This window comes from Labrus mixtus, chromosome 14, assembly GCF_963584025.1.
Source record: "Labrus mixtus chromosome 14, fLabMix1.1, whole genome shotgun sequence".
Lineage (NCBI taxonomy): Eukaryota > Metazoa > Chordata > Actinopteri > Labriformes > Labridae > Labrus > Labrus mixtus.
In genome coordinates, this window is record NC_083625.1 from 15,137,617 (window position 1) to 15,154,456 (window position 16,840).

Consider the following 16,840-nt stretch of genomic DNA (forward strand, 5'->3'; position numbering starts at 1 on the left):
CATACAAAAACATCTTCATTAAATGTAAGTTAAGGTGATTCCTATGTGCTTAAGGGCCATTTTAAAAGTTTTAGAAAGCTTCTATAATTAAAAAGATAATATTGTAAATGGCTATTACTTTGACCACAATGATATTGATAATACATTTACACATTGTCCGATACTTTATAGTGAGCATACCTGCCTAAATTTGATGTTCCTCCAATTAAAGTGCAAATCTTTTCAACAATTTTTTAAATGTGGTCACAGACATTTAGATGAGGAAAAGACTTTAAAGAAGCCAGTATTTAATTTGATAATTAAAAATATTGTTTGTTTAACATGATGTATATGAACACTTAAAAGGCTCCTGGATAAGAATGAATCGTGAAAACAGTTTTGTAGTTTATCTTTTAAAAGATTACAACAAAGTGTTCTCCTCCTGACTATCCGTTTTTTAATGCTGTAGGTTTATCTGATAATAGATTCACACACTGGAGGGTAAAGCCACCTGCTTTTTCTCCCAACATATAGATTTAGCACAGAGGGGTATGTAATGCAGTGTGCCTTCTTTGTGTTAGCATGAATTACTGTGTGTCTCTGTGTTAACCCCTCTGTCGCTCACACAACAAAACAATGAAGTCCAAAGCAAAGTGCTGACATGAGTCCAGGCGGTCCTGCCCCCCGGCCTCAGACACTCACGGGTGTATATATATACCCCCACACACAACATCCCTGCAGACCGTTCAGTGGAACACTACGACACACTTCTCACCTGTTAGGGTAGGTTACAAAATGGTTTACAGTACAGTTTCCACAGCTATAGAGATGATGTAATGAGGCTCCCTGATGTAATATATCAAGGAACAATACGTCTTAGTATTGGTTGCTTGTTTGTTGCTTCAAGATAAATTAAGGGGTCATTTTAAAACAGGTAGTCAGGATAAATCCAGAACAGAAAAAAAAGTTTACAGGTGTATTCTTTAAACTTAAGTGAGAGGGATGTGGTAGTTAATTGCTTGGCACAGTATACAGTGAGGTCCAGGCCGTAGAAAAACCTAAACTGCTACCAAGAGAAGCAATAAGGATGTAAAAAAAAACTTTTTTTCCATCCCTGCTCTGACTGTGTGTTTTTCCCCAACAGATACTCCTGAAAAAGAGAGACAAAATGGCTCAGACAAACCCTATGCCCATGGGCCCTTGGAAGGTAAGCATCCAGCATACATGCTAAACACTACGTCACCTATAAGCAGAAGGACCTGCACGATGTTTCAGTACATTAATTGGCACACTAGTGTCACATCTTGAATATTTTTTTGGGGGGTTGACTTGCTCTTCGTTCTTGTGTTTGTGCAGATCACTGTGTACGATCAGGAGTTCTTCCAGGGTAGGCGTATGGAGTTCACCGCCTGCTGCCAGAACATCATGGAGTGCGGGATGGAGAACATCCGCTCCCTGAAGGTCGAGTGTGGCGCGTACGTATCCACAGAGCTTAGGATTTCTTTTGGAAATGCTGGACTTAACGACTCAGATTTTCAACAAATCATTTACTCTTTAAACATTTTAAACATTGCTGATTTTATACAGTGTCTAACATAATATTTACTTTTTCATATCATGTAACATTACAACTTCAACGATAAATGAATTTGGAAGAAAAGCATAAAGTAGTTTGTGATTTTTCAGTATGTGCTGTCTTATATGTTTATCTGTGTCTTTTACCATTTATTTCTCCAGCTCTTGGGGCAATAAAGGATAAGTTAACTCATGAATTAATTCAATATTTCCCTTTTTCTTGCAGCTGGGTGGGTTACGAGCACTCCAGCTTCTGTGGCCAGCAGTTTGTCCTGGAGAAGGGAGACTACCCTCGCTTTGAGGCCTACAGTGGCAGCAACTCTTACCGCATTGAAAGGATGATTTCCTTCAGGCCCATCTGCTGTGCTGTAGGTTCACTATATCACACAGATACACCTAACTTCTCTTTAGGCTGAGCTTCATCCCAAATGTCCTCTCTCCTCCTTTACAGAACCACAAGGAGTCTCGCATGACCATCTTCGAGTCAGAGAACATGGTGGGTCGTCAGTTCGAGCTGTCTGATGACTACCCCTCTCTGCAGGCTATGGGCTGGATGAACAACGAGGTTGGATCCATGCATATTCAGACTGGAGCGTGAGTCCATTTTGACATTTTGAGTGATACTGCACAATAATCTGCTCTGGCTACTGATACTTAAATCACTTTTTCAGTTCCATGTACTTGAATATTCAAGAGGTTTTTTTATTTCTTTCTGCAGCTTTGTGTGCTACCAGTATCCCGGATACCGTGGCCACCAGTACATCCTGGAGTGTGACTGCCGCGGAGGAGAGTACAAGTGTTACCGTGAGTTTGGCTCCCACTCCCAGACTCCCCAGATTCAGTCCATCAGGAGGATCCAGCACTAAGTGGGGAATGCTTCCCTTACTCTTCTTTATCTCCTCCTCCTCTCCTTCCACCTTCATTCCCACTCCTCTTCCCTCTGCCTGTCCCCAAACCACCATCTCCTGGCTCCACTGGTCCAGCTAGTCTTAGCAGGATCTAGAGCTGGTCTTCAGGTGCTTTCTGGTGTCAGTTGTTCACAGCACTTTTTTAAAGAAACATCACAACAGCAAAGGAAAGATGTAAGAAAGACAGCAAACAGGAATGACAGAATTGTGAGCAAAAAGCTGAGTCAGTGTGAAAGAGCCCAGGTTGGCTGCAGAGCGGTGAAAACACCAGTTTTTGCTCTTTTTCATCTCCATCTTCGGTGGCATCACCATTATCAACATCATCATCATCATCATCGTCATTGTTTGCTACATCAACATGATCACCAGTCTTGTTTTACTGTGATATCCATGACTGCCTATGTTCAAGACGATGAATAAAGAGAATGAGCAAAGAAACAGAAAGTCACAATGTGAGTGACATGTATGTCAATTACATCCTTGTTTTGTCTTACTCCTCTCACACTATGACACCACAGAGAAGCAAAAAGTTCACAAATTTTGAATCTGAATATACATCGGTCTTTTCTTTTTACAGACCAATCATTATTTTTCCATGTCTTGCCAAAGTATTTGAAAGAATAGGGTATAACAGACTAACCAAATGTTTAATTGAACACAATGTTCTCATGACCACCAATATTTAGAATAAATAACACTGTACTGCGATGGCTCTTGTCCAACTGATGGATCATTTTTCTGGCGCACTAGACAATAATGAATTTACTTTCTTGTTCTCCATTGGCCTGTCTAAAGCCTTTGACAATGTTGATCACAGTATTCTGATAAAAAAACAACAACCTTGAGCTCTATGGGATCAGAGGGGTCTATATACAGTTGCTCAGAAACGATCTAATCACAAACAGTTTGTTTCTTGGCATGATGCAGAATCTCTAAGAAGTTAACATGTGGAGTACCTCAAGGATCTATCCATGGCATGCTTCCCTATGTATGTTAATGATTTTTATTTAATCTTAAAAAATATTTGTATCCTCTGAAGAAACTAGTATTTTACTATCTGACAAAGATTTTCACGATTTGTTCAACAAAACCAATGCTGACACTGTTGAATTCAGTAAAGTTCATCACTGGTTTAAAAAAAAAAAAAAAGATTTCTCAATGTGAAAAAAGCACTTAAATCCTCTAGTACCAAAGAACAAACATACAATTACCCTAGGTAAAGATGTTTCTAACATTGCTCTGGCTGTAGTCAATAAGTTTTTGGGTGTTCCCATTGATGACAAACTCATTTGGAAAAAGCTTATATATCATGCATCTCCAACAGATTCTACAAAAGTTTCATCAGTAGAATAAGAGCACACTTATCTTTATCTCTCTTAATGCAATATAATCTTGGCAAATTCTTACAAGTTAAACCTTAAATATATTTTCACACCGCAGCAACAGGTTGTAAGAATACAATAAAAGAAAGAAGAAAAAAATAACAGCAACATTTTCTGCACCACTTCTCAGCTCAGATTCAAAAATCTTAAAATGCTTAATATTTATGAAATAAAACTGTTCCAGTTCTGCTTATTTGTGTTTCAACAAATGATTAATCTTCTTCCTAATAGTTTTTGCAACATGTTTCTGCCAAATTATCAAATTCACAGTTACCCTACTTGCATTTTGTCTGATCTTCACGGTCTATGCCAATGGAATCAATAACCTGACTATCTAAAAAATATATTTATAATATAAAAAGTCTCAAAAAGCACATCATCAGTCTGAGCTAATACTTAATTTATAGATCATTCTTTGCTCACAAGGCTGACATTTGTATGTTCTGTCTTTAGTGATATAGTCAGATTGAGATTCTTTATTGTAACCCTTTTTATTGAAAACCGCTAGAGGCCGCTATCACGCCAAAGACATTTCCGACAGTTATTTCTGCTTCACGGCTGATGACGACATGTCAACAACAAAAATGGCAACCACCAGCAACTACTGGGAAGGTAAGTTACTTTTCAGCAGAAATATAAAACGACTGTCAGCATGTACACAGTTCATTGTTTCTCAGTGATTCCGGTTAGAAACACTTAACATTTTCTGAGATACATTTCCTAAATGTCTTCATGTACGTGGAGACGACGTATATTTCAGCTGCTAGCTAACTTGTTAGCTTTGGTGGCGGTGAACGTCGAAACTAAAAAAAGTTACCTGCAGTTGTCAACTACTTACGGTCGTACCTTTTGTGCCTTTTGTATCCGCTTTACATTGTATTGAGTTAATTTATCGGTATGAACTGTTTAACTCTTTATTAAAGGTTTTTAGAGGAAAATCAGCAATCAGTTTATGCAAAGTTTACAAATTCAAAAGTTAAACCAAAATAATTTGAATATGTTATTGGATATCTTGCTTAAATTATGTTATTCAATTTAATTTATTTAAGTGTGTTAAGTTACTGTAGTACATTTTGTACCAATGAAAGCACTGAGGCAGTAATCCTGGTTAGTATCATCCATGAACTCCATTTAAATGTCTGAGTCAAAGTCTCTACATCAGCCTTCCTCTTTTTTTCTTATCATAACTCTGGCTTAAAACTGTGTGAAAACAAACTGATAATAGTTTACAGAGTATGTATTAGTAATTTGAGTGTTTATTGCATGGCCTTGCGGAACAGTCCTTACATTTCACTGCACATCTGTATGAGCATGTGACAAATAAAAATCTTGAATCTTGAATGTTTGCAAAATGAATCACACAAGTTGGAAGGCTCTTTTTAGAATCACATTTTCTATTCAAATCATGGATATGAAAACCTGGGGTAGTAATCAAAAAATTATTATTATTTCTAAACTAATTGCAGCTTTGGAAAATTAAATACTGCAGACATAAAAAAAAAAATTACAAAAATCGGGGAGGGGGGATTTTTATGCCTTTTTTTTAGAGAGACAGGACAGAGGACAGCGTTGGAAATCGGGGAGAGAGAGTGGGTCCTTTTTTTTGTTGACAAACTGGTGATATACAAATGAGGGACAAAAAAAACAAACAGACAAGGTCAGGACAATGACTCCAAAATACAGTAAAAAATAAAATAAAACAAATAAAGACAGCAAAATACTAAGACATCAATAGACACACATCATACCACAAACAGAAAAACTACAAAACTATGTGAAATACCTAAGAAAAGATACAAAAAGTGAAAGAAGCGATAGAGAGAAGGTGCTTAGTAAAGGGGACTTGAGAGGTGGAAGAGAGTTGAGTTGAGCAGTGTGTATGTGTTGAATATGTTGATGTTAAACAATGTTGTGGTGTGAGAGTTTGTGTAATGATTATGTTTTAGCGGAAGTTGACTGCAGCCGGGGTTTTGGGTTTGGTTTGAGCGTTATTTGATTGGAGGGGAGGATGAGTGGGTCCTGACATGTGGAAAAGGGGCCATGGGTAAGGTTAGATTAAAAGTTAGGTACTTTTGCGCAGGTCTGCCATTTTTATTCTCGCTACAGGAGTGATGTCTACCGGGAAAACTCAGTGGGGGCTCATTGCATTTAAAGTGACACACACACTAAAACTGAGAGCTGGTTTATACAGGGTCATGAACCTCCTCTGGTACTTGATTCATGTTATATTTTGACCAAGGCACAGATGTTGGCTGCCCTATCCCCTTCCAAGCCAGGCGCAGTCTAGGCCTGTGAAGGCTGTTTCGTCATGAGCCGGGGATCCGGCCGAAGATTTCTGCCTTTTAATAAGGCAGTTTTTTCTTACCAGTGCTCATAATGGATAGGCTGGATCTTTGTAACATAGCATAAGTAAGGTCTTTTACCTGTTTTTTGTAACATAACAATGAGTAAGGTCTTTTTACCTGCTCTTTTGTAATGTTAAAAGACAAAGAGTAAGGTATTTTACCTGCTTCTTGTAAAGTGTCTCGAGATAACACTTGTTATGAGTTATACAAATAAAAATGGATTGATTGATGTTTTATTTAGACAAAAGGGGACAGTTTTAAAAGGTGGAAAAGAGGTAAACTATGTCCTCTTTAAAACATCAGGTCTTAGTGTTTTCCTGTTTGTTTACTCAGATTTGCGTAAACAAGCTAGACAGCTGGAGAATGAGCTGGATCTCAAACTGGTCTCATTCAGTAAGCTGTGCACCAGCTACAGCAGCGGCAACCAGCGGACAAGAGACAGCAGGTCAGCAACAATTGTTGTATTGTGACTTTTACTGCACCTGGGTATAACATTAAAGCTACATTTTCACAAGATAACATGAAAATGTATTTCAGCATCCTCTCCCTTTCATTCTTAATCAGGTCTGATGCTACTGGCTCTTGTCACGACAATATGCTTGTGGCCATGACTACTGAGCTGGAGCAGCTTTTGTCAAAAGTAAGACAAACAGAGCACACACACACATAACATCATAACAGGATGAAGTTTGTTTTGACTGTGTCATTTTGGGGATTATATGCTTTGAGAATTGCTGTTCATTCTATACGTAGGTTGCCTAGTCTGTTAGACTTGCTGCTTATACTTATTGTAATGCTAATTATTAATGTTTGCTTCAAAACTAAAATTCATTTCACTTCCAATTTTATCTTAAATTATTAGTAATGTCTTTCATTCAGCTTACAGCAGTCAATGACAAAATGGCCGAATACACAAACACTCCAGGATCTTCATCGCATAACGCAGCATTGATGCACACCTTACAGAGACACAGAGACATTTTACAGGTTGGTTTGAATACTCTCCTTGTTTCAAAAGAGGCTCTTCTTACACTTAAACACATTTGCTTTGTGAGCTCCCATTATCTCATTCTGTCAGTAGAATCTTGTCTTGCTGACTTTTATTTTGTCATGCATTGTCCTGTAGGACTACACTCATGAGTTCCACAAGACCAAAACCAACTTCTTCAGCCTGCGGGAACGAGAAGACCTTCTTGGCTCTGTCCATAGAGACATTGAGTAAGCACATTCATACATCTCTTGGCAATAAAAAAAAACATTGTGTAGTGTCAGCTGATGCAACATAAACCTCTTATGTGTTAGAGAACCTTAGAGGCTGGTTTCATAGTCACCCTACTGACCATAGGGCTTTATATCGACTTGTTCTCCATCAAATCTCTTCATGCTGCTTATTTAACTGTTCCTCAATTTAACATTATATCCATTGAGGGTAAAGTATTAACTGCATCTGCATATTTGGGGCACAAGTCTTCTTATTGTGTAAAAGTGGAATTGAGATGCAATATAAATGCACTTGAACTTAACATGATAGAAGAAACCAGCACAAATCCACAATGTGTGTGACTCGAGCCAGCTACTATGTTGGCATGTTTCCTTCTTAACTCATGAACTGGTCATTATGTGCTCTAAATTCAATCCGTTATTATGTTCGGAAAATATCTGGCAAGTAATGTTCAGAAATATCTTTGAAATTAAAATGAACAGGAAAAAGAAAATAAGATATTAGAAATGATGTGTTTATCTTTAATGGAGTACTCTTCAGTAATGATCAATCAATGAGTAGAATAATCTCTTCAGCTTTAGCTTTCATTCTTCCACTGTGGACTTGTGCTGTTATACTTAACCAGGAGGAGGCAGACTAGTCCAGGAGAATGCTGAACTCCCCCACCCTTTAATGGTCTCCATTCCCTCGATCATGTTTCATCCTCTAATAAGAAGCACCTCCTCTTATTAGCTAATCTCATTCTGCTCTCTCTCGCTCTCTCTCTGTCAGTATCTCTCTCTCCCTCCCTCTTCGTGTCTGTATCTCTTTCTTTCTCTGGGGATACTTTTCCTAAGTGCCTTCTACAGTAAATCAAACCGCAAGGCTTTCATTCAGCCAAAGCAGAGTGAGGGTGGTTACATCTAGGCGACCTGATGCAGAGAATTGCTTTATCAGGAGAGGAGATGAACAAAAGACCAGTCAGACAGAGTGTGTGAGAGAGGAAGAGACATTATCCTGATCTATTGTGTCTGTGACTGCTTACAAAAAGGACTAGAGTGAGCTCTAATTGTCTTCATAAAGAAGAGGGGTGTGGAGGAACGGAGAACAGGGGCATCAGTATAGAAGATAGCTGATGAATTGATGATCAGTCCAAATAGGGAGGACATGGTGTGAATAAGAGAGGGAGGACAGAGTTATAGGTTAAGCAGAGCTAGTTACTTAAAAAGCTTTAACACGCAGGAAGTAGATGGCATCAGTTAACAGGAGGGAGTGAAAAAATGTTTTCACACATGTTGCTTTGATTAACGAAAAATGTGCAACTGTGAACTAAGGTGGGACCTTTTCTAAATTAAAAAAAAGATTAAGTCAAAAAACATCACTAAAACCTTATCCAATTTTGTGATTAGGAGGTCAGAAAGGTTTATACATTTTACAAATAGTTTTGCTGACCCAATTGATGGAAACATTATTGGCAGACACTTGGTTTTTATATTTGTCCAATAAAATCTAGGATGAATGATCAACACATTTCTATATCTTTCGGTTTGTTCATGCTAATTATGTGTAACCATGGTACCATGATACATGCTTTAAATCTGAAGTGTGGAATTGTCATTGTTATTGTTGTTGTCATCTCCAGGGTGAAGGTTTGTCTTTCTCTGGTGGTCCAGTGGTGATGACGTTTCCTCGGTTTTATTCTAGCCAGGGACATTAGTTGCAGGTCATGACCTTCTCAGCTAAACTAACATCGTTCTTTGTCAAATTAAGACAAAAGTGACCCAAACACATTACATTTCCTCTGTCCCTCTCTGTTGGTCCTACTTGCCCATCATGGAGGTTTCTCACTTTTGCTTTCTTACTCAGGTCCTACAAGAGCAGCTCAGGAGTGAATAACAGACGGACTGAACTCTTCCTGAAGGAGCATGAGCATCTCAGAAAGTAAGAGAACAACTTGTTTCTTAGTAACACTGGAAATTGATTTTTGGTTTTATTTATTTATGTATTTATTTATTTATTTATGTAAAGCCAAGAGCTATCACTGAAACCACTTCCTACTTCCAAAGTGGACCTACTTTGCTGTCCACTGCTACTTAAATTGACATTCTCAGTGTGAAGTTCATGCTCCATAATGTAGTTCCCTGAATAATCCCCACAATGGACTCAAAAAGAAACCATCGTTTCTGTGTATGCTGCTCTCCTAAGCCATGACATGCTGTAAAAGGAACGACACGGGAGTGGAGGACAAAGCAACAGAGGCCGCTACACGTCGCTATAATTAGAATATTTGCCTTTATTTATTGCTATGTGCAATTTCAACAAAAGTGCAGAGAAGAACATACTGGAGAACAGAAAGCATAATGCAGCCGTTTATTGATGTACAGAGATCGTTGCAGTCGCATGCATACACTCTATGCACCGTCACTGTGCACCAGTCACAGGGTATAAACGTCGTCCCACTTGCTGCGTTGTAACATCAGACTTGCTTTCTAAGGGGCTGGCAGGAGAAACTCTGTATAGATAAAACTACTGACTCTATCTTTAAACAGTGAACATACAAGATCTAAGTAAGTCTTTTATCAATAATAATATTGATATCAAATCTGATTGGAAACAATTAATCTAAGGAGAGCTGATGGCTTGAGCTTCATCTAACAGCGTCAAAATGGTGTGAATACATGGCCGTCATCCCCGGGCGGCGGGCCTCCAACCAGTAGGTAAAATAAGTCATACTGTGTCAGAGAGCATTGCGTCTTTATTTATTATACCTATCATTATAACTATTTGTTTGTGTGTATAAATTCAGACTTTTGTCATATCATTATTGTGAATGCTCACTTGACAATGAGTGAGCAGTCTTTCCCAGCTCTCTGAAAATGAGAGCTAAATAAAGTCTAAAGCCCAAACATAAATCTTAAAAACATTTATGTCTGCTAATACAGAGTCTAAAAAGATCATTTAAGATGAACTAAATAGGGGCGCTGGTGGCGCAGTGGGTAGTGCGCGCATCCCATATATGGAGGCTATAGTCCTCCAAGCGGGTGGCCCCGGTTCAAATCCGACCCGTGGCTTCTTTCCCGCATGTCATTCCCCACTCTCTCTCTCCCTGATTTCCTTCTCTATCCACTGTCCTATCTCTACAATAAAGGCACAAAAAGCCCCAAAAAAAAAGTTAGAAAAAAAAAAGATGAACTAAATATTGATTAAATATGTTCATGACACAGTGAAATAACAGCTGTGTAACCTATGTAAGCTGAAACTTCTTATTTCCACAAGGACTCCATCCTGTTAGAACATCTTAGGTTTGTAATCTTATATTATTGATTTCATATAAATAAACAACAAAAGGCTTCAAAGAAGAAGTTGCTTGTTTTTACACTTGTTTTGGTTATGATAGTGTCCGAGACTCTACATTTGACAAATCTCAGCGTCAGCTCACATTACTGCATGCAAATAATGTCTTACGCGGTTACACTCAGGCTGCGTTCACGCTGCAGCCAAAAGTGACCTGAATCTGATCTTTGTGTTTCTATGTTACTGAGATCTGACAGTGAGAAAAGCAAAAGTCACAGTCTGGTCTTTTCAAATCAAATGTGGGCCACTCTCAGATGTGGATTCCCAAAGGAGTCTGATACAGGTTAACAATGAAATATGATCTCATGTTGTGTCTATCATGTTTGCACACTGATTCAGAAACTTTTATCAGTCATCTTTCTTTTCGGAGCAGGTTTGATTTTCTGCATTTTTTCGTATGCACTCCTGTGTGTCAAACATACAAACATTTTATTGTTATCTGTCTGTTTTACACAGTGCACATCCTCTTTTAAGGTTAACTTTTGGTCTTTATCTACTGTCCTATCTCTAAAATAAAGGCATACAGAGTCAGAATGAGATCTAGAGCGGGGAATGACGTGCAGGAAAGGAGCCACTTGTTGAATTCGAACCCAGGCCGGCCCGCTTGGAGGACTTTAGCGTCCGTACATTGGGCATATGCAATAACTACTAGGCTTTCTGCGCCTCCACTGTGTACAATTTTAAGAATAAGAAATCACTATACAATCTGAACATTACTAGTTGTTATACAGACAATGATGTCAAACCGTTTTGCCTCAATAAACACAACAGAATAAAGGGAGGGGCAATGTTCTAATGATCAGGTTACACCATAATATTCAGTTTTGATAACTCATTCTCGATATTTCTTTATACACTCTTTTTGAGAAGCTCAGCAATAAAACTTTTAGAATCATCAGCAGTGAGTCCAGGTTTGTAAAGTTATGACACATTCATACATAATGAATATACTTTTCAGGATTTCTTTCACTTAAACCGCCTTTTAAATCAGCAAAGTTTAGGACTATTGTCACATTTAAAGATGTCCTTACAATGTCAACTATACAGTGCCTGTGTGTTTTCAGCTGTATTTAGTTGTATGTGTAATGCTTTACTTTATGTAATATAACATGCTAATAATTGAATTGCTAACTGTCCCAGACAAGTTTAATAAAGACAGTAGCAGTAACGTTGATCAACATTAATTATGATACGATACAGGGAACACAACAGAGACGTGTAAGAAGAATAACATCTTTGAGTTTATTTCTGTCATGAAGTTTCATTTGATATATCCCATATTTCATTGTTTGTCCATTATAGGATGTCATGTAACATCGGGTCCATGGTTTTTGTTCTGAGATTTCCTGAGAGAAAGAGATACGGTCACAAAGAGAAAACAGTCAAGAATATTTTAGAGAACTGAACAGAGAAGTTGAATTGTGATGCTTGTCTGTTTGTAAATAACACACACCGCTACAAACTCCAAACATCTGCTTGATCACAATCTAACTATGAAACTCAGCCGTACATGAGTTAAAGTTAACATTGTTTCCTGAACTCAGGCCTCCAGCGTTGAACCCAATCTTTGTGTTTGCAGCGTTGCCTACATTTATTTCAACTCCCCTTCCTCCTGTTGATTTTCAAAGAATGATACAAATGTCAAACAAAAAAAACAGATTGTAGTCCCGATCTCTAATCAGAAGTCATGAAAGCGTCAAAGCCATAAATGATTCAGGACTCACCAGCGTTCACACTGCAGTTATTACCCGAGCCAATGTTGCCTGCATTGCCTTCAACTGCCATGTCACTCACATTGCCAACACTTTAAGAGTTTCTTTATGAAATGGATGAAGAGAACACTTAATCAGTGCTGACAGACTATTAATCACAGCTCAGTCGGTAGGTTTGATTACAGCCCCACCTTGCTGTCACTCTGTCACAATACATCAATTCACTAGCCTGAATTCCTTAGTGGAGATTATTTTTATTTTGATCTCATTTAAAAGTGTTGTGGAACTTTAGATATGGAGCGTCTTCCATGATGAACAATGAAAGGTGTTACACCTGTTCAGTAAGCCAGCAGCGGTGCAGACTCGTTGTCTCGCTGTCACTCCACACTCTTGAGGTTTTAGACCGCACTCAATGTGGCGGACCCTTCAAACGAGCGCGCAGACTGAGTGGAAGTGTGTAGGGAGTGGTGCTTACACACCCATACACTGCAGGGGAGGAGGCAGAGCTGAATACACCACAATAAACATGATCAATGCACAAATATGACCCAGGGTTATAACACTGTTCTCACAGATAATAACTGTAGAAACATGTTGGGAATATCATATATCATATTTCATCCTTTGATACAGTCAGTCCTCTGATTGACTTCATACTCCCAGTGCTCAGTTTAAAATGAAGAAAGAATACGATGTATCTCAGAACAAACTATGGAAAGAAACAATACAACTTATAACTACTTTAGATAGCTTTGATATTTAAGCCGGTGAGTCAGTTTGATCTTTGCTGAGGTCACTATATAAAAATAACAGGCTCTCAGTTTTGCAGAGACATTAGACAGTGATTTCCTAAGGACATAAAGATGATACACACACACATATACTGTAGATCTGGGCTCTTACGTCAGCTGATGGTAATGCACTTGCCCTAACCGGTAGATCTTGAGTTGTTACCAACACTGGCTGTAATTGGTCCTGTTCTGAGAGATTGACATTATTTGTTCTAAATGGGAGCGGCTGTTACAACATTAACTTTGTACCAACATGTGGAAACTGAATACAAATACTCAAATAAACTGTCCAATCTACAGAAAGTAAATACTTTGAGGTTCTTAGTTCCTAAAATGTGATATTAATTTGTCTCTTCTATGATGTTTATATTTTGGGTTAATGACCTTATATTGGATTATTTAAAGTTGTGACATGTTTTATTTCACTGTTTTCTATAATTTTATTGGACACAATGAAATTGATTAATCTAGAATTTTCTGTCAATTTCAGTTTAAGAAATGTAATGATAACTACTTAAACATTCAAAGTCAGGTGAAGTCTTGTTTTTAATACTTCTCTAAATATTTGGCTGTGTTGTATTTGTGTAGTGGCAGTCGGGCCAAATTCGAAATCAAAGTGCTTCTCAAATGTGTTTCATAGTTAAACTTCAAAACTTTGACTAACCCTAAATTACCTTTACTTACAGTCAGCCATAACAAGCCAGATGTGCTTCCTTTTAAAATGACCCTTCTGTGGCAAATTAAACTTTCCACCCGTTTTACCAAATTGTTATTGTTGTCAACCAAACTTAAAAAAAAAAAAAAGAAGTAATTTAAACATGCAACACCTCTTACACCATGCTCACCATTGCAGCCTACTTCTCCATTAGTTTTAAATCCAGTGGTACAGAAATGGGCCGACTATTTCTCCAGCTCACCTACTGGTCTTGGTGTGTGTGTGTGTGTGTCTGTGTGTGTCTGTGTGTGTCTGTGTCTGTGTGTGTGTGTGTGTGTGTGTGTGTGTGTGTGTGTGTGTGTGTCGAAACTGAAGTATGCAAAAAAAATGTGGGGTTTATTTTTGAAAAAGGTTGATGTTTTGAAGTGGATGTACTCATTTGTTAAGATCTTTTTCTTTGGTGGGCTTTGTTTTTTACTTGATTATTCTGCTGAGTGAGTTAATTTTTACCTTTTTAAAGTACCGTACAGAAGTGAGGCCTAATACTGTTATGGACATCTGTAGATCATGTCGTATATTTGAATTAACCTTGAACTGTTTCAATAACCATCAAGTCAAGTCGATGACTGACTTAAGTCGACCACTACAGGCTTTTTTTTTGATGAAGTTTGTTTTAGTAACTAATTAAAGAGAAAAACAACATCAACAAAAGTAACAAGTTTCTTGCATTGTGGACTCTGCCAGTTAAAGGAGAAAAGAAAGAAAAAAGCAGAGGATGGAAGTACATAGATGGTGGGAGAGGTTGACAAATAGATGGAGGAAGTATAAAGCTCAGTATTGATTTTTGGTCTCCAGTGGAGTCGGCCAGGATGCACGCTGCTGCCCTTTTAGGCTCTGTAGCTCAACGCCTCATTTTTCTGTGCGTCACTTTTCTCAGCAGCTAACAGCAGCCGATGTTAACCATGTACAGCCTCATTGTCCTCCATCTGTGTGTCTGTTTGTTTATATGCTGCTAAAAAAAAGTTAAAAGCGTGCACCAGGCTGCATGTATGTTAATAATTCTGTAGGTTCCACATGTTTGACTAATCAGATCCTGATGATCCTCCATTAAGCAGCACTTCTCACAGGAAGTGCTGCTTTTATGATAATAGACCCAAAGAGCTGTGTGGTTTCCCTGTGTGCTGTAGTATCACTTCATGACTCATATACACTGTGTGTTTGAAATTAAAAATGAAGTGATGAATACTGATTTATGTGCAGTAAAATGTTCATAGAACGTTAGAACATCTTAAAGGAATGAATCTTTGCAGCAGACATTCTGAAAGAGGACGTTTTAGTTGTTCTGACTTTTCTCTCTTCTCTTTATGTTCACAGCTCAGACAGTCTTATTGACAATGCAATAAGGTAACTATTACTCCGTTCACCCTCCTCCTCTCTTCTTTCACTCTCACACACACACACTCACTCACAAGGACACACATCATGAGCAAACACAGCACGTTCAAGACTTTTAGCCAGCTATATGCATCCGCTCCTGCCACTAATCCCTCATGGTTTCTCATCCTCCAGTATCGCCATGGCTACCAAAGAGAACATCACATTTCAGCGTGGGATGTTGAAGTCCATTCAAACCAGGGTCACAACTTTGGCCAGTATCCTTTTATCGTTTGAATCATTTTCGGTCTATCTTTCTCCTCACATGACTTTCTTTTATTTCTCTTTGTTGAAATTAAGATTAAAGTTTGGCTGATGCAGAACATTTGTGTTACATCTTTGCAGAGTCAACAACTGTAAGTGTGGACATGGATCAGGAATAACATCACTCACAGGGAGAGTTGGTATGACTGACAGCAGACTGAAGCATTAGGCTGCATTTTATATGTATTTCACCAACTGCTTTCTCTTCTGTCTCTTACTCACTGCATGGAAGGGAAACCCACCTCGGATCTTAATTATTTTCCTTCACCACACCCTCCCGCCCCTCAGATCGTTTCCCCGCCATCAACAGCCTCATCCAGAAAATCAATTTGCGCAAGAGGCGGGACTCTTTAATTCTAGGCGGGGTGATTGGCGTCTGCACCATCCTGCTGTTGCTCTACACTTTCCACTGACTTGATGGTCAGAATAAAAGACTTTCTTTCAGAACACATTTATTGTGACTCTGAACAATGGTTGCAGGACTTTAAAATGTTTTTCTTCCTCCTATGTTGATTTATTATCTGTAAGGAAGTTGAAAGAATTAAGAAAGTATTTCAAAAATATATAATCAAAGCCTTTTAAAACAGATTACTAATTTCAAGTAAAAGGGTTTCAGCTATCAGACTGAGGAGTTTATTTATTTTCAGAATTATGAACATTTCCAACTTGTAATTTTACATGGCTGTTTGTATCCTGTCGTTGAAACTGTGTATAAATGTATGATATTTTACCACTGTTCTGTTGTACTGTTGATGTTCTTAAATGTAGGTGCCTGATAAAATAAAGGTAATCGGCTCACTTTGAAGTTGGTCATGCTCATTCAAGTTTATTTCAGACAGACATGCAGAACTATGGCACTGTAAACCAGTCATACAGTATAAATATAGAAACATCAACATCAGAATGCCAGAACAGTGCATATAGGTGGAACAGTCCCATTCAAATCTTGCAGTATATCGTGATGAGGTGAATAGATCCAGGCAGTTCAGCCGCTTCAGTTTTATCATAGTTAGCACGCAAAGCAAGATATCACACTATGACTGCAGTTCGGGCATTGATTTGATGAAATGCACATGAGTTTTAAACTTGATATAAACAGTGTATGAAATGAGTTTATGAATCTTCTCTGGTCCCAAAAGAAGAATCAGTCTGTACTTTGTTGCAAAAGTTCAATCAAAAGGAGGCAGGCAGTTGCGACATTACAGACTAAAGATGCACTGATTCATTTTGTATTATTGAT

The 16,840-nt window shown here is 38.2% G+C and overlaps 2 protein-coding genes across 3 annotated transcripts; both read left to right on the forward strand.

Annotated features, from left to right (window-relative positions):
- Positions 1 to 715: 715 nt before the first annotated feature.
- On the forward strand, positions 716 to 2,906 carry LOC132988123 (beta-crystallin A3-like). The gene is made up of 6 exons (XM_061055277.1): positions 716 to 762; positions 1,124 to 1,186; positions 1,336 to 1,454; positions 1,781 to 1,922; positions 2,006 to 2,148; positions 2,273 to 2,906. The coding sequence occupies exons 2-6, from the start codon at positions 1,148 to 1,150 to the stop codon at positions 2,418 to 2,420; spliced, it is 591 nt and encodes a 196-aa protein (XP_060911260.1). The 5' UTR covers positions 716 to 762; positions 1,124 to 1,147; the 3' UTR covers positions 2,421 to 2,906.
- Positions 2,907 to 4,388: 1,482 nt separating this feature from the next.
- LOC132988124 (Golgi SNAP receptor complex member 1-like) lies at positions 4,389 to 16,405 on the forward strand. 2 transcript variants are annotated; one of them, XM_061055278.1, is made up of 9 exons: positions 4,389 to 4,456; positions 6,523 to 6,634; positions 6,754 to 6,829; positions 7,069 to 7,176; positions 7,316 to 7,407; positions 9,257 to 9,331; positions 15,277 to 15,306; positions 15,472 to 15,554; positions 15,889 to 16,405. In XM_061055278.1, the coding sequence occupies exons 1-9, from the start codon at positions 4,414 to 4,416 to the stop codon at positions 16,011 to 16,013; spliced, it is 744 nt and encodes a 247-aa protein (XP_060911261.1). In that variant the 5' UTR covers positions 4,389 to 4,413; the 3' UTR covers positions 16,014 to 16,405. The 2 variants fall into 2 exon arrangements, with proteins under 2 accessions (XP_060911261.1, XP_060911262.1); XM_061055279.1 differs by lacking the exon at positions 4,389 to 4,456 and adding an exon at positions 5,361 to 5,433.
- Positions 16,406 to 16,840: the final 435 nt, after the last annotated feature.

Coding starts and splice junctions, on each gene's coding strand:
- LOC132988123 (XM_061055277.1), top strand. CDS start 1,148: ATGGCTCAGACAAACCCTATGCCCATGGGCCCTTGGAAG. Junction 1,455..1,780: donor CTGAAGGTCGAGTGTGGCGC/GTACGTATCCAC, acceptor TTTTTCTTGCAG/CTGGGTGGGTTACGAGCACT. Junction 2,149..2,272: donor ATGCATATTCAGACTGGAGC/GTGAGTCCATTT, acceptor TTCTTTCTGCAG/CTTTGTGTGCTACCAGTATC.
- LOC132988124 (XM_061055278.1), top strand. CDS start 4,414: ATGTCAACAACAAAAATGGCAACCACCAGCAACTACTGGGAAG. Junction 15,307..15,471: donor CTTATTGACAATGCAATAAG/GTAACTATTACT, acceptor CTCATCCTCCAG/TATCGCCATGGCTACCAAAG. Junction 15,555..15,888: donor CAGGGTCACAACTTTGGCCA/GTATCCTTTTAT, acceptor CCCGCCCCTCAG/ATCGTTTCCCCGCCATCAAC.